Source organism: Trichosurus vulpecula, chromosome 4 (assembly GCF_011100635.1).
Source record: "Trichosurus vulpecula isolate mTriVul1 chromosome 4, mTriVul1.pri, whole genome shotgun sequence".
Lineage (NCBI taxonomy): Eukaryota > Metazoa > Chordata > Mammalia > Diprotodontia > Phalangeridae > Trichosurus > Trichosurus vulpecula.
This window is the reverse complement of record NC_050576.1, coordinates 300339127-300362358: the sequence shown is the minus strand read 5'-3', so window position 1 is coordinate 300362358 and position 23232 is coordinate 300339127. Positions and strand designations below refer to the sequence as shown.

At 41.2% G+C, this 23232-nt stretch overlaps 1 protein-coding gene and 1 pseudogene across 1 annotated transcript in view; one reads left to right on the top strand and one right to left on the bottom strand.

The window, feature by feature from the left end:
* Positions 1 to 23232, top strand: part of KIAA2012 (KIAA2012 ortholog) — a 150156-nt gene that overhangs the window by 103710 nt on the left and 23214 nt on the right. Inside the window, 3 exon segments of the mRNA XM_036756872.1 lie at positions 1123 to 1195; positions 1307 to 1498; positions 22622 to 22715. Coding sequence (XP_036612767.1) covers positions 1123 to 1195; positions 1307 to 1498; positions 22622 to 22715 — 359 coding nt within the window.
* LOC118848117 lies at positions 20102 to 20752 on the bottom strand (annotated as a pseudogene).

Below are 23232 nucleotides of genomic sequence, written 5' to 3'. Positions count from 1 at the left end.
TCGTATCCATTTACATACCTAATATTGACCTGACTATTTCAAGGTAGGATTGTGAGGATTAAATAAGACGATGAATGGGCAAGTGATTTGAGAAATTCAAAAAGGTTAGAGAAATAGCGGAGGGGGCTCATAAACTGTGGTTTTGAATTGATGCTGACCTAAAATGTGCCTTAAACCCAGGATAACTTTTAGGAACCCACAACTAAGTGAACTCAAGCTATATTTGCCATGTATAAAACCAGATATACCAGTAGAATAGATTTGTTCCGTTTCTAACAAGCAAAAATGAGAAAAATAAGAGACAGATAAATATGTAATCTTCCTTATCAACTTTCAACGCTTAAGTCAGAAAATTGTATCAGCTGTGAATGCTTAACGGACTAATAACTGAAGAAACATGCAGAATGATAGCAAACCAAGTGAGGAAACTCAAAGCAGATATTAAGATTAAAAATGTCAAATTAGCTGCTAATTAAGCATTCCTATCCATAGTAGCCTGGGAATTTGGCAGTAAAGTAGAAAACATCACTTAAAGGTAAGGACAGGCTAGAGGAAACCTCCAGGTAAAATCCAGACCTCCATTAACAAAGTGAAGCAGGAAACTGAGTGAGAATCCAGATAATTAAGGGAAATTCTTGCTAATTTCAACCCAGATGGAGTTTTTATCCCCAGTTTTTTGGATTATTATCTTGTGCCTTCACATGACTGAAGATCAGGCCTTCAGAGACTTTAGGGAGGATTTGGGAGCTTAGGGAGTTAAGTTTGAGGGCATTTCTCCATGACTCAGGGAAAGAGAAGGCAGCCTGTTGCAGTGGAAAGAATAATGGATTTGCAAAGAATATAGGCTGTGAGGAAGGGTAGCTAGGTGACACAATGGGTCTGGCTGGAGCTAGAGTCAGGGAGGCCTGAGGTCAAATCCCATCTCAGACACTTACTAGCTATCTCACCCTGAGCAAACCTCAGTTTCCTCATGTGTAGAATGAAAATGGTAATAACAGCCCCTCCCTCCCAGGATCATTGTGAGAATCAAATGAGATAACCTATATAGACAACTTTGCAAATCTTAAAGCACTATATAAACGCTATTATTTTATGTTCTTTGTGGTATCGTTAATTTAACAGGAAAATGAAAAAGGACAGGAATATCAGAGAAAACAATCAAGAACCATCACAGAAAACCATCAACGTGATCTCGGTAGGATTAGTTACGTCTTATTTCCTCACTTTAGCACTACAGATTGTGAATTAATTTATGTCGTTAAAGGCACAGTACTTATGACACCCACCTTTCCATGATCACTCTTAGGAAATGGAGGAAGTGAGCTGAAAGTTAGATTACAGACTGAGGAGCCATGTTCAGATGCTGATGTATTTCCAGAACACCAGAGACCAGCACAAGGTGGATGTGCTCCCTTGCCCCTGGAGCCACCGGCAGGGTCCCTTTCTGTCACGGAAACAAAGAAGTCCAAGCCTCAAGCTGATGGAAGTTCAACAAAAGGTAAAAGCTGTTCAGTGTAGCCCAGGGTACCCATTTCAGGAAGGACTCAGGTATCACACCCTATTTTTCCCACTATTTACTTCTAGGCTTGGGTCTGTGGACAAGGAAATTAACCACCAGTGGCTCAGATAATGCCTCTTTCATAGACTGTATGCTGCCTATTATAGGCTGAGCCTGATTCTGTTCGGTCTAGTGACTCCGGTTTGAAATCAGAATGAAATGAGATACTTGTAGACCATCTTACAGATAGCAAAGGGAGATTTACTTAGCTACATCAGCGAAAGAATATTCAGCGAGGATTCCACATTAACTCAGTTGGGTACCACTTCCCTGACTCTGTATTGGCTGTGAGGGTCTGCCAATCAGAAGCCCAAAGGAGGAACTGCTGGATGTTTATCTGCTGGTTGTTGTACTTAGGCCACCAGGAAGCTATATTAATAGTCAGAGCCTTGTTCCCCTGAGCTAAATAAAACGAGAATGGTTTCAAAACCTTTTGAAGAAAAATTAGCCTAGAATAGACTACCTAATAAAATATTGTTCCTACCACACAGCCCAAAGGCAAATAGGCAGAAATAGTTCATTTGGATGCTTCGTGGAAATGATAGAGGATTCTTGTGTTCTCAGAAAATTAGAAATCAAATCACCAGACGCTTTGTCACAGTCCATATCCCTAGAACCAGAGCTTCTCCCAAGATCAGGCTGCTTGGCAACCTGCTTCTTTGAATGGCTTCCAAGACAAAAAGATCAGTAAGAAGTCATGTAGAAGCATTGCCCAGAGTAGCTATGGATCCTCTGTATCCCACCAGGCCTAAATCCTGAGTCTCACAGTGGTTCTAGATTCCCTTTGGGTAGCAACCAGAGGCCAAGGATGTGACTCAACAATAACCATGGTCTGTTAAGAATATGGTGTTAAGTTAATGTACAGGATGTCCCAAAAGTCTTCATGCAGTTTTATGCACGTTTTATGCAGTAAAAATGTATAATTGAGCAACTGTCAGAGCAGCAAGGAGATTTTTTTCCACTAAAGCCCTAGTATTGAATGAATGAATGACATTTATTATGGGCTTATTATGTTCCAAGAACCATACCAAGCTCTGAGGATACAAATATAAAAGAGATGATAGTCCCTGCCCTCCAGGAATTTATGTTCTAATGAGAGAGACAGCACAAATGAGGGATTGGTGGCCAGTGGAAAGTATTTTGCTTTCGAAGTTGACAGGTATGGTGAGCAGAGCTATGAGGAGCTGATTGGCATGCCCTTTCCAGGAGGTAATGGCAGTATTGATTTGGTTAGGGTTCCAGATCCTAAAATGCGGGGGGGAAAGGAGGAGGGTGGGTCCCTAGCTTCTAGGTGGCTGGAGAGAAGAGGCTGCTCATCATAATGGACCAGGCGAGGCACTCACCAGTCTGGACAGCAGAGACCCGGGAGAAAGCTAAATGGATGACAACCCCCAAGGCATGGTCTCTAATACCAGCAAGATGGCTAGTACATTTAACTTTTAAATTGCAAAAGTAATACTGAAGTTTAGCTCATTTCTGTGCCATGGTGGCAGTTCCCAGCCTTCTTCCAAACTTCCTTATTTCCTTTGAAGCCACTGCCATCCTTCCAGTCACCCAGGTTTGGGACATACCAGAGTCATCTTTGACCTTTACTCCCCCATTTAATCAGCTGCCAAGTTTTGTCAAATTTACATCCACCACATCGCTTTCATCTTGAATCCATCCCCTTCTCTTTACTCACACTGCCAAAACCCTCATTACCATTCATCTGAACTACTATGATGGCCTCCTAATTAGTCTCATTGCTCAAATTCTCTCCCCTTTCCATATTATCCTCCACACAGCTGCCAAAATTACCTTTCTGAGGTATAATTCTGACTATATAATTCTATATATAGACCATATGTAAGACTATATAATTCTAGTGCTCAGAAATGTTCAGTGACTTCCTACTGATTCCAGAACAAAACAAAAATTCCTCAGGTTGGCTTTAAAGGCCGTTTCCAACATGGCACTAATCTACCTTCCCACACATTCTTTCCCTTTACGTACTCTACATCAAAACCAGACTAGATTTCTCCATGCTGAATACTCCATTCTCTACTTCCATGAGTTTGCAGAAAGCCTCCCCCCATTCATGAAATTCACTCTTTCCTCATCAAATCCTCATCCTCTTTCAGATTTACCTCAGGTGTTGTCATGCCTCCCATAAAACCATCCCGGATTCCCTGAATTGTTAGTGTTTTCTGCCTCCTTCAATTCCTTTATTTGTCTGTATATATTTGCTATCCCCTAGTATGATCATAAACAGGGAGACTGGTCAATGATGGTTCAGTCCTAGGAGCTTTGCAAGGGGGTGAGCCTGTTTCTGGAAGTGAAGAATGATAAGGAACCCTCAGAGGGTGCCTGTCCCTGAATCACAGTACATACAGGCAATTCTGTGCCTGATTCTTGTTCAGAAATAGGGTCAACCAGAACTCAGATATTCATCCTTATACTACATGGCCAGCAGAAAGGAAAGAGCCAATTTCTCCAATGAGCCTTTTGAATGCACACTCAGTTCTGGCTCAGCCGCCATCCTTCACTACTCAGTAAGTGGATAAGAACTGGTCCTAAAATGCTTGTGCATATCCTAAATTGGAGGCAGCTCCACCCCAATTCCACATCATCATGCGCTTCAGGATATGTAGGTTCAATCTCTTGCACACATTCCAAGGACTGGTTGTTCATTGCCAGTTCCGCCGTCTCACTTACATAATGTTAAGTTTCTTGCGTGGCAGAGCCTTTTTTTTGTCTCTGCAACCTCAGTGCCAGACAGCCATGTGGCATGGTATTTAGAGTGTTAAACTTGGAAGACCTAGGATCAAATCTACATATTTAATAGCTGTGTGATTGCAAATAACTTACCTCTCTGAATCCCAGGAAATCCTCCGAGACATATGTACAAATTATAGATTGGTTGCAAGCTACCCTGGTATAGAAAGTTTCCATAACCAAACACCCTTGACATATTTCCAACATCTTCATCACAGTAAATAAATAATAGGTGTTTATTTAACTTGTAATATTAGAATTCTCTCTCATTTTCTATGTGGTATAGGAATAAAAATAAAATAATGACATAACTTAAGGAATCATAGAATTTTAGAGTTGGGACAGACCCTTGAGAAGACCTGTATAACTAGTGGAGTAACCAGAGCTTTGTCCCAATGTGCCAAAAAGTAGGTAGTGCCTGTAGACCTCCACCAGTGAAATAACAACTGAACTTAGCACATAGTTAGCAAGGATAATGGGGCAGCTAGGTAGTGCCATAGTGCATAGAGCACCAGGCCCAGAGTCATGAAGACTCATCTCCCTGAGTTCAAATGTGACCTAAGACACTTACTAGCTGCATGACCCCGAGCAAGTCTTAGCCACATTTGCCTCAGTTTCCTCATCTGTAAAATGAGGTGGAGAAGGAAATGGCAAAACCACTCCAGTATCTTCACCAAGAAAACCCCAAATGGGGTCATGGCGAGTCACATACAACTGAAACAACTGAACAACAAAGCAAGGATAACTAGTTATAATAGGAAACTATAACACATGTACCCCACGTGTGCTTCTCCCCAGCCCTCTGGGCCTGTCCATCCTTCCCCAACCTCCAACGGCAGCCTCTTTAGCTATGCTTGAGGGTGCGTTTATACTGTTGACCATGAAAACGTACACACCCTAGGGATAAAAACAGCTTCTGATGGCTCTGCCCTAGAGATGATCTGGTGCTCACCTAATGTTTCTAGGTTGTGATGTTTATAGATAATGAATATCCATCCAGAACAAGTTATTTAATCATTCAGGCCTTAATTTGCCCATCTTTAAAATAGTCGGTATAACCCTTCTATTGAGAAGTTCTTAACATCATGAGCATTGATAAAATGATCACTAAAGTCCCTTGTATACCTAAAAACTATGAACCTATGATAGATATCTTGTTGCCTTCTAGCTACTTGGAAGGGGAATGAAATAATGTATACCACACATACAACACACACACACACACACACACACACACATCTAGACAAAACAGCTATGTGACTGGATTGAGGAGGCAGATTTCTTTTGCTAATATGGGTTGTTGGACCATCTCAATTAAAAAACTGACCTACCCCTTTTTACAAAGTCAACAATGGCCAGAAGAACTGGCCTAGGAGTTAACATGAAGAATATATAACTTTATATCCAACTGTTAATGGAATTAAAGCACAGGCTAGCAAGAGGGAAGATAAACTCCATTCAACCTGATTAGACCTAAATTAATGGGAAGGATATAGGGAAGATTCACAAAGGACTTCCCTTCTTTTTTTCCCTGGTAGACAAAGCAGTGATTCAGGTGTGCCTCTTCCTGTTTGCTCTCTGGATGCTTTCCAGACCAGGATCCCACCTAGATCTCTTCCTCTATGCCATACCATTGACCAGAAAAAAAAAACAGTATCTTTTGCTTACATGATTTTCCCCCCTCTAATCTAGACCAGGGGACCCGTTAGTGCTGCATTTTTTTTCTTTTCTTTCCATATCTCTTTTCAAAATCATATTTGGTATTTGGAATTGATAGCTCTTATCAAGGAAGCCCAAAAGGAGAAAGATTTATTTGTAATGTAATTCTGTTATCTTCACAAGAATTCTTGTATGTCTATATCTTTAGGGATGTTGGGTTTTGGTCTTTAGGGATATTGTTTTTTGTTTTAATTTTTACTGATATCTTGTGTCTTTAGATCACTTTTACTTCTGAGTATATCTCTCTCCCCTCCCCCACCCATGTAACCATCCTTATAACAAAGAATTTAAAATGAAGAGAAAAAAAGCAAGTCAGTCAAAGTAATAAATATATCAGCTGAATCTGACAAGAAATGCGATGTTCCACATCTATATCTTCCCAGATCTACAAAGAAAAGAACAAGACTCAATTTTCTTATCCCTTGGGTCCAACTTTGATTATTATAATTACAGAGATCAGTTTCTTTTTGTTGTTCTTTCCACTTACATTTTGGCAGTCATTGTGCATATTATTTTCCTGATTCTATTTTCCTTTGTATCAGTTCATGTAAATCTTCCAATACCTCTCTGAATTATTCATGTTTATCATTTCTTATGGCACAGTAACATTCCGTTATATTCATGAACCACAACTTGTTTAGCCATTCTCCCAATGAATGGATATCTACTACTTCATTCACAATTCTTTGCTACCATAAAGAGTGATGCTGTAGTGGCAACTAGGTGGCACAGTGAGTAGAGCACCTGCCCTGAAGTCAGGAGGACCTAAGTTCAAATGCGGCCTCAGACACTTGACACATTTACTAGCTGTGTGACCTTGGGCAGGTCACTTAACCCCAATTGCCCTGCCTTCCCCCTGGCAAAAAAAAAAAGAGTGATGCTGTGAACATTTTTTCTATTTTTACTAAACATTTTTATATAAAGTTTTGAGTTCCAAATTCTATCCCTTTCCTCTCCCCTGCCTGAGATGGTAATCAATAATATTTAAGTTATACACGTGCAATTATATAAAACATTTCCATATTAGTCATTTTGTACAAGACTTGAATAAAATAAAAAAAGAAAGTGAAAAATAGCATTCTGCAGTCTGAATTCAATCAATATCAGTTCTTTCTCTGGAGGTGGATAGTATGCTTCATCATGAGTCCTTTGGCATTGTCTTGAATCATTGTATTGCTGAGAATACCTAAGTCATTCACAATTCTTCATTGTACCATTGCTGTTACTGTGTACGATGTTCTCCTGGTTCTGTTCACTTCACTTTGCATCAGTTCATAGAAATCTTTCCAGGTTTTTCTGAAATCGTCCTGCTCATCATTTCCTATAACACAATATTCCATCATAATCATATACCACAGTGCGTTTTGCCATTCCCCAACTGATGGTTGTCCCTTTAATTTCCAATTCTTAGCCACCACAAAAAGAGCTGCTATAAACATTTTTTTACAAATAGGTCTTTTCCCTTTATGCTATGAACGTTTATTATACATGGGTCTTTTCTTTCTGTCTTTAACCAAGCTGGTCAAAGCACTAAGATCTCTGGGTCAAAAGCTATGTAGAACCTTGTTAGCCTAATTCCAAATTGCTTTCCAGAATAGTTAAATAATAATGTGCCTGTTTTTCTACATCCCCTATAACTTTATTATTCCTTTAGGATTATTATTTAAAATTACCTTCTGAATTTTAGAAGTCATTTTTGATAAATGAAATACACAGACAGAAAGCTGAATTCTATGAGTTTGTAAGTCCTTTTTAAATACCCCTCTTGGTTTCTTGAGGAAGGTCATGAATACTTCATTGAAAGAGATTCAATCTAACACCATAATCTTTTGGCCACTTGCTTCAAGATCCCGTGAGTGGCTTCCCAGGAGACGAATGTCTCCCTGAAGCATTGCGTGTAACACACTGGCAGAGAATGTGGACACAGAATTGTTAAGGACTTGCAGATAAGCATTGTTAACACATCCTATCTCTTTTGGAAGATGAGGTGGGAAGCTATCTCACAGTGTGTAACCAGGACAGGGCATTAGCGTGTTTTAACCAAGGCTCGACAATGTTATTCCTTACGTCTTACAGGAGACTTTAAGGCTTCGCCATAACATATGATTTAATATGGCACAAAACAAACACATATTGCCACAGAGAGCCAGATATTCTGGCATGAAAAATATGTGCATTTACACAAAGTAATATTAAAAAATGTCCCATGCGGCACCCTAGGTAGCTGTCTATCTTGTCTACCCCTGGTCCTGGCTGTGTTAACCAGTGATTTCATAAATTTATGGCTTCACACAGAGCTTAATCTATTTGCTGCTCATCTGATACCATTTTTAAGCCACGAATTTCTAGCTCCAAGGAAAAATAAATAACTTTATAAAAATATATTTAAGCTGCCCTGAAGTGATCCGGGCCATTGTACTGCTACAGATAAAAGTATATCGTGTTATCTTGACAACTGTGGCTGCTCAGGCTTTTATACAGGTATGTGATATTACAGGCTGATATTTGATGGTCCTGTCACCTCCAAATCCAGGGTGGAATGACCCCAGCAAGCAAAAGTCCTTATGCATCCTTTCTAGTACATTAAATATGCAAGTTTTTAAATACTAGCAATTCAAGTGCTTGGCCAAGTACACTTGGAGGTTGTGCAACCCAAAACATTTGATGAATATAAAGTTGATTGAAACAAACTTGAAACAGTTTGATTGAAAAAGTTGATTGAAACAGAGCCATGGGCTAACTTTATTCCATGAAGTTGGTCACAGTGAAGTTTCCTGGTAGAGAATGAACTACGGACATTTGCTCAGCCTGAGTGCTAAAGCTTAATGTTTGCAATGGGTCACAAGCCCCATCAAATAGTGGGCAGAATGCTACATCTGGAGTTGGAAGACCTAGGTTTAAATCCTGACTCTGATGTGTAATACTTTCGTGATCTTGGATAAGTCACTTAATCCTTTGGGACCTTAGTTTCTTCATCTGAAAAGTAAAGTGTTTGAAAGAGAAGAGGCATCATACAGTGGAGAGAGCATGTGGTTTGGAGTCAGAGGTCCTGGGTTCATCTTGGTTCTGGTGCTTGCCATACAGGTAACCTTGGACAAATCATTTCACCTCACAGGCTTCTGTTGCTTCATCTGCTAGATAGGTGGCTTCTAAGGTCACTTTCAGCTCTAAGCCAATGATCCCATGCCTTGATGACCTCTGAGTTTCCTTCCAGCTCTAAATAATGGGCTGTCTGAATATATTCATTGATTTGGGAATCAAATTTTCCTTGGGACTTGAGGGCCATTTTAGGGTAATTTTGCAATTTTAAATTAGGCAGGGATCTAAATAGAGTACCTTACAGGACCCCAGTGAAGTCTTCCAAAAATACTGACACAAATCTTTGTTATTTATATGAATCCCGAATGCAGAGTTTTAGCAAAAGATCTCAGTTCCAACACTGACTTGGAGGTCTGAAGAAAGCCATCTGTCATTCTTCCAAGTGTTTGAGAATTTCCTGCTGTACTGAATTATTAAAAAAATAATAATGATGAAAACTATGTGGCATTTTAAAGTTTACAAAACATTCTCCTCACAGGAAAGCACCCTGTGAGGTGGACAGAGCAAATGTTGTCATCTCCAGTTTACAGATGGGGAAACCAAGGCTCAACAAAGTTAAGCCAGTTGTCCAGGGTCACAGCTGGAGCTCTGGGTAACTCAAGGCATTCCAGTTTCCTATCCAATGCTCTTTTTTATCTTGCCTCAAGGACTCTCCCTCCCCTCAGTCCATAAGGGGAAAGAAAAGAAAAGAAATTCATTTAGGTTTCCTTTCCATTAAAATTTTTCTTATTCTTAAAAAAAAAGAAAAGAAAAGAAAAGAAATCCAGTATCACTGAATTTGAGGGTTGGAAGGGGATTTTAGCAGCCATTTGGTCCAACTCCTCCCAGAATGAATCCCCCCACACACACACCTGACAAGTGGTCCTCCAGACTCTACTTGTAGATCTCAAGTAAGAGGGAACCCCCCACACACCTCCTGCAGCTGCCTATTCCACTTTGGGACAGCTTGAATCATCAGGAAATTTTTCAACCAGCCCAAATTTGCCTCAATAACTTGTACCCGCTGCTTCTGGTTCCACTCTCTAACGCCAAACAGAACAAACTGAATCCCTCTTTCACAGGACAGTCCTTCAAATACTCAAAGGGAGCTATCATGTGCCTTCCCTGAGACTTCTCTTCTCCAAGAAAAACATTCCCAGTTCCTACAAACAAATTATCATATGACTGCTACTGTTTATTTTCTAGGCTCCCCTTCCAGGGTTTATTTCCTTGAATGCAGCAATTATACAATTTAATTTTTTCTATGTTTTTTTAAGCCACTGATTAAGGACACAAACATATGGATGTGTGTGATATATTTCGGTAGTTATGAGTTACAGCTAGTCAAGAGAGTCTTCACTTCCATGTGAGTTAATTAAATGATGGTTCCTTTACTTTTTAAATTGGGTTTGTTCTGGCATTGGAGAAGGAAAGGCCTCTGCGGGGATTCAGCATCCCACCATCTCCATCTGTTTATCTCCCTGGGCCCCTTTAATCAAGGGGGCCTCTCTCCTGCTCAAGCCTGAAGCAGCCTGAATTTGCATAAGGTAGCAGCATCTCCAGCCCCAGCATGCAGCAAAAGATCATCTCACAGGGCACAAACCACTCAGGATGCAGCAGGGCCAGTTAAAAACATTTGGTTTGGGGCAGCCTATGTATTGTACAGAAGGTCACTAATGAGCAGGCTTCCAGCCAGGGAGGGAAAGAACGTGACAAGTTTTGCTGAGGTGGTAGGAAATCAGCCTGACCGTTACCGCCTCTGTTCTTATACTCCCTGAGATTCTGGGCCTTCATAGGCAGATAAAGCAACTGACATTCTGCCCCTGTTTTACTGCCTGTATCTGTCCTGCCTCTCAGATCTGGGACCCTCAAGCTATGTAATTTATCTCCACCTGTTTCTTTTAGTGCCGTCTCTCTGGTCCCCCTCTCCAGTCCCAGTGAGGTTTCTGTAGTCTTGTCCGTTAAGAGAAGCTGAGGCGTTTTTCATTTCCTCTTAAATGTTTTCCATTTCACTTGAAGAATACAAAACCCTAAAATGTTGCCTCATAATTTCTTTAAGGACGGAGCTGTGGGGGCTTTCGACAGCTTCACTTGAAGACCATTGATGTTGATTAGGGGCTGCCTGGCTGAGTGCACTCCACTTTGCAAATGTGCCCCTCATGGTGTAAGTTGTTGACACCTTCTGGGTTTTCATTGTGAATTTATAAGCAAGCAACATCGATTCCCCTGTCTCCACTCTCCTCTGAGCTCTATCGCCTACTGAAGAGTCAGTCAGAGTCTGGACACAGAATATGAAAGAGGTGATTCCATCACATTGTTACTGGGGCTCTGAGGACATCTTCCTTCACCCACTGTGAAAGTATCAGCATCCACCACCTCTCTGCCACGTTGTAGTCAGTCTGGATGACTTTGCAACAGACACACCAGACTTGTGTCTAATCCCCTACATCATGAGAAGTAAGGAGAACTTCTGGGGGTGGGAGTAAGGATGGGGGAAGGCAATGCAAAATAGAAAGAAATGTTATGTCTGGGTCATCTGGCTGCCCATATTTTCCCATCCACCCCCACCAAGATTCATCTGTCATAGATGTTAAACCTTTATGGTCCTGACAGCATCACAAAGCCAGTAAGAGGTTGTATCATTGAGACTTCAGGAAAAGAGATTCCACCACCATCATCATCTTTATTACTCATCTATATATTCTTCATAGTCTCCTCCAGGTCTTTAATTCTGAGAGTACTTCTGTTAACAAATTCCTGCTGCTGCCCAAATCTCCTCCCTACTGCCCCTGCCCCAGGTTCTCATGAGACCTGTATGATTGATAACTGAGATGGCCTCTGCAAGCTACTAGAGCCTCCACCATCTTTGTATCCCCATCACCTAGCACAATGCCTGATACACAGAAGATGTTTTAAAATGCTTGCTGAATGATCAGTTAGATCAGACTGCAGCTGCCTTTGACACAACCATTTCGCTACTAATAGCTACTCACATTTATTTAGCATTTTCAGGTTTTAAAAAGGGCTTTCCTCACAACCTTATGAGATTGGTAGTACAGATAGTGCGTTGTTCAGATAAGAAAAATGAATCTCTGACCAATTTAGTGATTTGTACAAAACCATGTAGGAAGGAAGAATCAAAACTGGGACTAGAACCCAGGTCCCTTTCCTGATTCTGAATCCAAAGTTCTTTTCACCACTACTTCCGTTTGACCAACATTTAGAACCTGGCCAGCCAGAGTCAGGCTTTACCTAAGAATTCAGAGAGTATGCCAGTATAAAAAGGGACTGTTAGATGGTTTGCCGTTTCCTTCTCCAGCTCATTTTACAGATGTGGAACTGAGGCAGACAGGGTTAAATGACTTGACCAGGGTCACACAACTAGTAAGTGTCTGAGGTCAGATTTGAACTCATGAGTCTTCCTGAACCCAGGCCCTGCACTCCATCCACTGAGCCACCTAGCTGCCCCTTAATGAATTTAACTCCACAGCAATTCAATAAACATTCAGTGCCTGATGGGTACAAGGCACTGTCTGGGTGGCTAGGTATAGAATGACAAAAGTGAAATAGTACCTACCCTCAAGAAGTTTATATTTCACCAGGGGAGGAGGAGATACAACACGTACACAGATCCATAATTAAGGGGTAATTACTAGACGGAGTCCGAGAACAGTAACAATAGTGATGGTAACAGCTGTAGCTCTTACGATGCCAGGCACCGTGCTATGAGCTTCACAGTCATTATCTCATTTGATCCTCACGACATCTATTTTGAGGGGTAGATGTCATCATTATCCTTATTTTACAGCTGAGTAAACTGAGGCAGACAGCGGTTAAGTGACTTGCCCAGGATCACACAGTCAGGAAGTGTCTGAGGCCAGATTTGAGCTTGGATCTCCCTGACTCCAGGCTTAGTGATTATCCACTGCACCAAGATGATACCTCAGCTGACCCTTAAAGAAAGAGTACAGGATTCCAGGAGGCCATGATTACGGGGCAATACAGTGTAGCCATGAGGGGATATTGTGAAAATGTGTTGGAGGCAAGACAAAGAATGTCAATTTCAAGCAACAGCTAGAAACTTTTTAAAAAGTTTTATTAATGCCTTTTGTTTTCACATTTCCTGATGTATATTCTTTCTCCCCTCATTGTCCCTTGTAGAAAAAAAAAACAAAAGAAAAGAAAAAGAAAAACAGTTAAGCAAAACCAATTAAAAACAACTGTGCCTGACAGTATATGGAACATTCTACCTCCATATTTCCACACACACAGTAGGGAAGTGTTTCATTATGTCTTCTCCTGGATCAAGATTGGTCATAACAATTAAATCAAATGTAAACTCCTTGAAAGCAGGGACTGTTTAATTTTTTTTTTACTATGATGGCACAGTGTCAAGAGCCCTGAGTTATAGATTAAACCGGAATGTAGCAAAATTCAGTGTTGTATCCACTTACTTTATTGTGTTTATTGTCGCATTGAATGAGTTTTAAAAAGCTTCCCCAGGATTCTCTGAACCCTCATTATTTACTATCACAACAGTATGCCCTTACATTCATTCTGTCATTTCTAAATGGACAGGAGCTCACTTTATTTCCAGGTGAGAGGTGATGAGGACCTAAGCTAGGATTTGGACCGCTGGAATAGAGAGAAAGAGATGGATTTAAAGATGTTATGGATATAGAATCAAAGGACTTGATTAATGTTGTAAGCAAGGAAGAGGGAAGAACCAAGGGTGACTCTGAGTTTATACAGCTGCTAATGCCCTTGACAGAAACAGGATAGTTTAGAGGAGAAGCCCCCAAAATGTTGTCTGAGGATCAATGGGAGTCTCCAAAACCGTTCCACGAGGTGCATGAGGCCAAAAATTATTTTCATAATAATGCTAATACATAATAATTTCCATTTCTAATATGATACATGATATAATCCACATAAGCAAAAGCTCATGGGTGGTCCTCAATCATTTTGAAGAGTGTAAAGGGATCCTTAAACCAAAAAGTTTTAGAACCACCAGTCTAGAGTATGAGTAGGTTTTGGGAAGGAAAGATGCTGAGTTCTGTTTTAGACATGGCATCAATAAGCCTACTATGTGCCAGGCACTGGGGATAAAAAGACAAAAAATAAAACCAGTACCTGCCCTCAAGAAGTTTCCACTCAGTTGGAGAAGATAACAAGTCCATTTTTAATAGTGGGTTTGTTGGTGTCTAGGAGTGTCTGTGGTATATGGTGAAAGGTTGGTTAGCAGGTGGCCAATTACTTCTCCTGCGGTGGCCCCTACCTCTGTGCGGCTGGCACCATTCATTCCAACTCTAACCTTCAGGTGCAGCTTCCTCTTTAGTTAACACCCCTCGCTTTGCCCATGGTGGAATGGGTGTCTTTTAAACCTGCTAGGGGAAGAAAAAGGGGAATCAGAGGTGCCTCAAAAGAGCATCTCCCATGTGCAATACCTCCCTCCACAAGGATTGCTGGCTCTCCTTTTTTGCCTAGGTAAGAGTCCAAATTAATGTGGCCTTTTCCCTGCTACTTACAATGCAAATGAGGCCATTGGCAATTGGCGATATTGATCCTTTTTTGCCAAACTGCTCTAGATGGTTTCCTATAGGAGCTGGCACTGGAGCTGAGCTTTGAAGGAAACTAAGGACTCTAATGGACTAATGTGAGGAAGGAATTCATTCTATCGACAGGAAGCAGACTATTGGGGAGATACTGTGTTGTGTTTTGAGAAATTGCAGGGTGGATGATTTGACTGGACTGTTGTATGTGTGAATAAGAGTGATGTATAACAGACCTAGCAAAGTAGGCTGGAGCCAGGTTGTAAAGAGCTTTAAATACCAGAGAAATTTCTATTTGACCCTACACAGGGGTTCTTAACCATTTTTGTGTCATGGACCCCTTTGGCAATCTGATGAGATTGCTCCTCAATCTAATATTTTTAAAGCATGAAATAAAATATACAGGATTGCAAAGGAAATCAATAATATTGAAATAGAGTTTTCAATATATACACATGCCTTTACATATTCATAGACATATAAAGATACACTTCCATTTACATTCATAAACACACACATACATATAAGCTAAGTTCATGGACTAAGAGTGCCTGCCCTAAGGTAATAAGAAGCCCCTAGAGTTTAACTGAGTGTCAGTGTCTTCATCAAACCCGCACTTTACTAAATTTGAAATCCATTGGGGAGGGTGAATTGGAGAGGGAAGAGACTTGAAGGATAAAAACATTTGTAGTAGTAATAATAAAAATAGCTGGCATGCATATAGCACTTTATATACGATAATGTTTCATCATGTCCAAATCTTCATGACCCCATTTGTGGTTTTCTTGTCAAAGATACTAGTGTGGTTTGCCATTTCCTTCTCCATCTCATTTTACAGATGAGGAAACTGAGGCAGAGTTAAGTGACTTGCCCAGCCAGTTAAGTGTCTCAGGTAGGATTTGAACCCATGTTTCCCCAGCTCCAAGTCCACTGACCTCTCTGTTATTCCACAAGATAGTCACTGTGATTCCTTCCAGCTTTGAAATTCTTGTTGTTGTTCAGTTGTGTCTGGTTCTTTGTGACTCCATTTGGGGTTTCTTTGCAAAGATACTAGATTAGTTTGCCATCTCCTTCTCCAGCTCATTTTACAATGAGGAAACTGAGGCAAACAGGGTTAAGCGACTTGCCCAGGGTCACACAGCTAGTAGTGTCTGAAGCAGGATTTGAACTGAGCTCTTCCAGACTCTAGGACTGGCACTCTACCCACTGTGCCACCTTAGCTGCCCCTTATACACATTATCACATTTAATATTATAAACCCTAAGATTAAAGGTAAACAGGAAGGCTTTCAATAGCATACATCACAGACTAGGTAGGATTTTCTGGAGATTGGACATGAGCACTAGTATAATCCAATGTCATCCATGTTTAAATTCATAGGTGTATATTCTTGTCCCTGTTACAGCTAGTCTAGATCTACTGAATGAACTGTTAACCAGAGTGAATTCCACTAGTTTACTAAATGGTACCCCAAAATGTCCAGAAGAGTTCATTGTACTTATTTTCTTGTATCAGGAGGAAATTCTGCAGTTCTTGGGGATTCCCTCACGTAAAGAGTGGGAAATCAGAAAAAAACCGAAATAGAAACAATTTGGGAAATTTCATCGCTTCGCCTATAACACAGAGGAGAATCTAGACGGCAAATCCAAGAGCACAGGAATAAGGAGCAGGAGGAGATTAGAGGGGGAAGTTTTAGGGAGAATGTGGGACTAGACCAGCCTCGCCTTTCCTGGGTGTCCTGTGACCACTTTAGTTTCTGGGTAATACGAACTACAGCTGAGAAAACACCAGCTGTCTCTCCTGCTGCCGGTTTCACGAAAGGAAATGGTGCTGTGTTGTCTGTGTGCTCCCAGCAGAGCATGAGTAGGGGAGTTTATTTCTCTTATCTTTAGTTCTGCAGCATTTGTTAGTTAAATGCCTCCACCTCCTCCAGCTCCCCATGGCTCCGGCTCACCAGGGAAGTTCTTCAAGCACACCTTTCCACACAGCATGGGCTACGCCTGCCTGCTCACTTCTGAACTCATCCCCCACAGAATCTCTTGTTAGTGAGCCCGGAACAGCTGTATAGAATACAGTCCTCGGTACTCCCCCTAGTGCCTGATGCCAGGGGTCCGTTCTCTGTGTGTATTGCAACCCTTTTATTCTCTTCTTCCCAGTGACAGCCCCCCAACATAAAACCCAAGATTTCTTGCTACACACCAGGGCCTCTCAGAGTATAAAAGCAAAAGCCAAAACTTAATTGAAAGGCTAGAAATTTTTAAAATCTGAAACTTTCAGCTTTCCAGTGTTTAATACTTTGTAACTCTAAGGATGTGTTGCATCCTAGGGGGCAAATTTTAGGTAAGAAGACAGGAGAAAGTACCATCTTAGTGGCCTTTCCCTTGGAGCTGTTCCCAAATCAAGAAGCAAAACATATTTAAAAGAAGTCCTACCATCTGGCTAAGTATGAAATGGGTAAAAACAAGACTTTTTAAAAGTTCTTCCCTTCTCTGTGGGGTAAATGCTGAGATTGGAGGGTTATTTTGGACTCTGGAAGTATTTTGTAAGGGGCAGAACCAGAGATACAAAAGCACAGAGAAGTTTATAATATGGAAGAGCAGAATCAGTGGGCTACCAGTTTTCCAATTCCATAGCTCAAAAACCTGAAATTAGACAAGGGTCTTTTCTTTCATGGTTGGTGTTGAGTTCCTAACTATCCATGGTACATATAAGTTCTCTGCTCTCTAGTGTCTCTTCTTTTCTCCCTGCATTCTCTCTCCCCTTTAGTGATCTCATGTACTCCCACAGCGTTAACTTCACCTCTGTACAGATGACTTCTAAGTCTCAATCTCCATCACCACACAGTCTCAAATTTCCAATCACATGCAACCCATTTTCATCTGAATAACCCACCAGCACCTCAAGCTCAACACGTCCAAAACCAAACTCATCTTCTTATCCCCAAACCCACATACTCACCTAAATTCCTTATTTCTGCTGCTGACTCCACCCTCAACCATGCATGGGCTCAATATTTAGGTGACTCCATTTTTTATTCCTCTATTTCCCTATCACCAGTCAACTGGTGGTTCTATCTGCAATCTCTTTCACATCTGGTCAAATTCAAGTCCTAATTACCTATTGCCCAGATTATTGTAATAGCCTCCTAAATGGTCTCCTTGATGCCAATCCCTTCTATCTCCTATCCCTCCTTCCCACAATGGCCAAAGTAACCTTCCTAATGCACCAGACTGGCCTTTTTATTGCTGCTCAAAAACCATTGGTGGGTTTCCATGACCAACATAAACTCCTTACTCTGCCGTTCAAAACTTTCCATTGTCTGGCTTCAACCCTATTTTCATCCTTTTTTTCTCTTCAGACACTGTGTTCTGCTACAGATCCGAGTCTGAAGATGAAATACTAATTTTAGGACAAAATGAAACAAGAGCCATTTTCCAATCCCACCTTGACATAACCTACCTTTGGGCAGTGCTGTCCCCCAACTTGGTAACATGCCTCTACCATATTACTCTACCCACTAAAATCTTTCCCTTTTTTCAGGTCCCAGGTCCAGGGCTACCTCCATACAGTCCTGATCACTCATGCTTCTCTGTTTGATCTCTCTTTCATACATCCTAATTTATCTTTATGTTTATTTGTCTATATGTCTCATCCCTCTAGTAGATAACAAATTTCCTGAGAGCAGAAATCGGGTCATTTTTCATCTAAGTAGCCTCAAAGCCCTAAACATTATAGGGATTTATAAAGTGTGTTCAGTTGAGTGCCTGGTCACATTTAGTGCTCCAGATAACTAAAATGCACTAAGTGTTTGCTTCCTCCATTTCTTCCCTAATTATACTTTGGAATCCTTCACTATAGTGGGGCACAGATTATAAATGTGTAAGGTGGCATGGTAGTCCTCTCCCAAAACAAGGAAAATAACTCTCACAGGACTATGGAGACAGAGCTGGAAGGGAAGCTGTCTGGGCCAAACTCTTCATTTGCAGATGGGGAAACAGAGGCCAGGGAAGGAAAGTGATTGGCTCAAAGTCACACAACTCATAAGTGGTGGGATTTGAACCCAGGTCCCTCTGACTCCTAAAGGGAGAGTTCTTTCTACTGTATGACCTCTGACTCCAAATCATTTAGTACCTTGGAGAGGGTAAAGAGAAAGAGTGCTGAATCGAGAGGTAGGGGAGACCTAGGTTTGAATGCTACCTCATTTTTCTCATCTATACAATACCTGTGATTTTTACCTCACGGGGTTTTTGTATCAGATAACATTTATCAAATGCTTTGCATATCTTAAAGTACCATATAAATGTCCACCACGAGGGGGCAAACTGTCACTTTCCAAACCTATCTGCCTCAGAGCCATGATATGTTGTCATCTCCACTGGCATGTAGCAAAACATCACACACACACGTACACACACACAACACACACACACACAACAGGTTCATATTGAGCTCTTTGTATAATTATTATAATTCATCTCAAGTCCTGGTTATGGAAGAATGGAAGAATGGAAGAAATAAATCTGGGGGATTTGGGGGGTCAGGTCAGGGAGGCAATCAACCAATCAGTCAACATTTATTAAGAACCCACTATGTGCTAAGTTCTGGGGGATACGAAAAGAGGCAAAATACAGTCGCATTGCTCAAGGAATTTACAATCTGATAGAGCGGGCAAGGATTGTCACTGATTTATAGCAACCTTGGGTAAAATGTTAACTTTCCTTCTACCGCCATCCCTTCTTCAGTCTCTTGGATGTTGAGTGGGTGAATACTTTGAAAATTTTGGGAACCATAATGATGCCCCATTTTTGAATTTTTGAATACTGCAGCCACAGATACTGAGGAGCAGCATTGAAGGAATGCAAAACAGGACCTGAATTCAAATCCCAGTTCTGCCATTTGTGTAACCTTGGACAAATCATTTCACCTGGGCCTCAGGTCTTCATCTGTAAAATGAGAAGGCCAGATAACCTCTAAATGCCCTTAAAGTCCTAAATCTATAATCTTATGCTCTGGGTTCAAATCCTGCTTCTATCCTTTACAATCTGCATGACCCCAAACAAGCTATTGAACTTTTCTGAGAGGGGCTGGACTAGATGGCATCTTCCAGCTCTGAATCTATGATCCAAAGAATCTAACCCAGCAGGATAGCCTGTGAGATCATTTTTGTACAATTGATTTTGTTTTTAAAGAGAAACTCTTTGCTTTCCTAAAGGTCAAGGTTCAAATTTTAATGAAGACTGAAATCTCCAAAAAAAAAAAAAATAGGCAACACCCAAAAAGCAGCTGAGATCTACAAGTTAGTGTTATCGATATGACTGTGTTGGCTTGTGCCTTTATTTTCTTTTTTTTTTTTCAAGCAGCAACTCAGATTTATTTGTAGCTTAAGATCTGGGGAAAAAGCAAGAAAACCAGCTTAAACAATATATAGGATCCTTCCCCTTTATGATGAGTGGAATAATGCACGCCACTTGTCCAGCGGACCACGAATGGGGATATACTTGGCCCCACAGCCATCAGGAATGAGACATTTCTCAGCTACCATGTCCTCAAATTCATCTGCATTAAACTTCGTGAAGCCCCATTTCTTTGAGATGTGGATCTTTTGGCGACCAGGGAACTTAAATTTGGCTCGACACAAAGCCTCAATAATGTGCACTTTGTTGTGGACTTTGGTGCGAATAGACATGATCACCTGTCCTATATGTACACGAGCAACAGTACCCTGGGGTTTCCCAAAGGCACCCCGCATGCCTGTTTGGAGTCTATCAGCACCAGCACAAGATAACATTTTGTTGATTCGAATAACATGGAAAGGGTGCAGTCGAACACGGATGCGCAAGCCATCTTTGCCACAACTCTTCACCATATATTTGTTGGCACAGATCCGTGCAGCCTCCAAGGCTTCAGAGGACAGTTGTTCATATTCATCAGACACCATATGACCACAGAGTGGGAACTCATCCACTTTTGCCTTTTTTCAACCTAGGTCAAAAATCCTTATCTTTGCATCAGGGACACCTCGGCAGAACCATGATTTTGGATATGGTTTGTTCTTACAGTATCTGTAACAACGAGCAGGGCGGCGACCCATACTCAAAGCCGACAAAGCGTGCCTTTATTTTCTAAAGCCTCTGTTGGGTCCTTTTTCTTCCACTGCCCAAATGTGGGCCCTGTCCTGGTTTCATCCTTATCTAAAACATTGTGGTTATCACTCAAAGTAATCTTTTCAAGTTAGCTTGAGAGCCTATGTCTGGTGCAACAGTACCCTCTGCTGGCGAAGCTATGCCCTGTTCCGAGTCCAAAGGGGAGGAATGAGCAATTTTTGCTGTTCCTTCTACGTGAAAGAAAGAAAACTTCCTGGAGTTGGCATCTAAATTTCTCACAATAGTCAACTGCTCTCATCCATCCAAGCTGTCTTCCAATATAACTAATCTTTTAACATCAAAATGAACCCAGAATTATAAGGCAATCAATGAATGGTATTCCCTGGTATATAATAAAGCTCACATTCATATAGTGGGTCACCATTTATCAAGTCCCTTATGTACATTGTCTCTTTGAGACTCACCATCATCTTGTGAAGTGGATAATATCAATATTGCTATCTCAATTGCGTAGGCCAGGTAGAAGTAAAGTGACTTATCCACGGTCAAAAAGCTTCTAAATGAGAGAGCTGAAGGTTTATCCCAGGACCACTTAATTCAATGATCCTCCCACCATACCCCAATGCCATGGCTTCTCCTTCAAGAAGCTTACAGCTAAGTTAAAGGGAGAAAATATCCATCCCAAAAGGTAATTCGCAATATAGTACTTTGGAGCTACATACTTGGGAGATATCCCCATAGAGGATGTGAAAATGGTTGGATTATTGGAGAGGAAAAATGGGGCAGGGAATGGAGAGACAAACAAGCACCTAGCACAGTGCCTGGCACATAGTATGTCCTTGTTGATATAGTTGTGTTTTGCAGACAAAATTCATCTGTGGGTGAATCTGCGGATTTATCTAGTTCTATGTAGAAATGCACTGTTAGAGAATTCTATCATTCTTTTTTGTATGCTTCAGTCTAAATTCAGACCACATAGTTCTTTCTCTGGAGGCAGATACCATTTTTTATCATGAGTCCTTTCAGATTGTCTTGGATCACTGCATTGCTGAGAATAGCCAAGTGAAGAGAATTGTATCGTATTTTTTTAAAATACAGGTTATGTGACATACTTATGTATGTCACATAAAATACAGGTTATGCCACATATGGAGCACAGATTCATTCTGACCAACAAGCCATATTCTGCTATCCTAGAAAAGTAATTATGTTGTAGAATGGTTTTATTCCATAGAAATACCACAAAGACCCTATAAAAAATAAATATAAGGCTCTGGGGGAGAAGTTAGAGTAAGTAGAAACTGAGGAAAGTCAAAGGAAAGGTCACTCCACTTCAAATTATGGAGATTTCACATTAATTCATTGGACATCTTCCAGAAATAAGAAGCAGGGGGCAGCTAGGTGGTACTGTATGATACACTAGGTGGTACACTGGCCCTGGAGTCAGAAGGACCTGAATTCAAATGCAGCCTCAGACACTTACTAGCTGTGTGACCCTAGGCAAGTCACTTTAACCCCAATTGAAAGAAAGGAAGGCAGACAGGCAAGAAGACAGGAAAACAGGAAGGCAGGAAGGCAGGAAGGAAGGAAGGCAGGCAGGAAGGCAGGAAGGCAGGAAGGCAGGAAGGCAGGAAAGAAGGAAGGAAGGAAGGAAGGAAGGAAGGAAGGAAGGAAGGAAGGAAGGCAGGAAGGAAGAAGCGAGCCCAGGCCCAACACAAGGTCCAACTGAGGATCTCATTGCACAGGACCCTACAAAGGCCCCTGTGATACTCCAAACCCCCTCCCCCAAACAAGGGTAGTTGTAATGCCTTCCTTGCGTCCTTCCTCCAGAATAAGGATACTCTTTGTGTTCACAGAGGTAAAGAAGCAGAGGAATGGAATCTCTGGATCACTTGGCACTTCAGGGTTGGAACAAAACCTGACCCCTGGGGCAGAAACCATCAAAGAATTGTAAGTTTATAAAGAAAACAATGGCCTTGGCTTCTCCTTCCTTTTGTTTTTCAGTTTGCATTTTTTTTTCCTGGTTGCTATGAGATGAGGCACATAAAAAAACTAAACAAACAGTTACACTCCTAGAATTAAATTCTAGCCTTGGAATAAATGATGATTGCCTTGTGACAATCCCACCAGGAGGATTTATTTGCTGGAGGAGCCTGTATTCATTGTGTCTGGTGGACAGAGAGTAAAGGTCAGATGTGAACTCCAAAGGATCCTCTTTCTATCTATAGAAACTACCCTTAGAATTGCTGCTAACAGAAAATCAATAGAGACAATGTAAAATGCAGATAGAGAATCCTCAAATTAGCCAAATAGTGCCCGTTTCTCTCCTTTCATAGTGTCCTTTTCTAAGAGGAGACACCATGTTAAAGAAGAAAAACTCCTTAGACTAGGGGAAAAGTGATATGACAAGGTAACCCAAAGTCCATTTGGGGTAAGAGCAGGGTAATTGGTGGAGCCTCCCCATCCC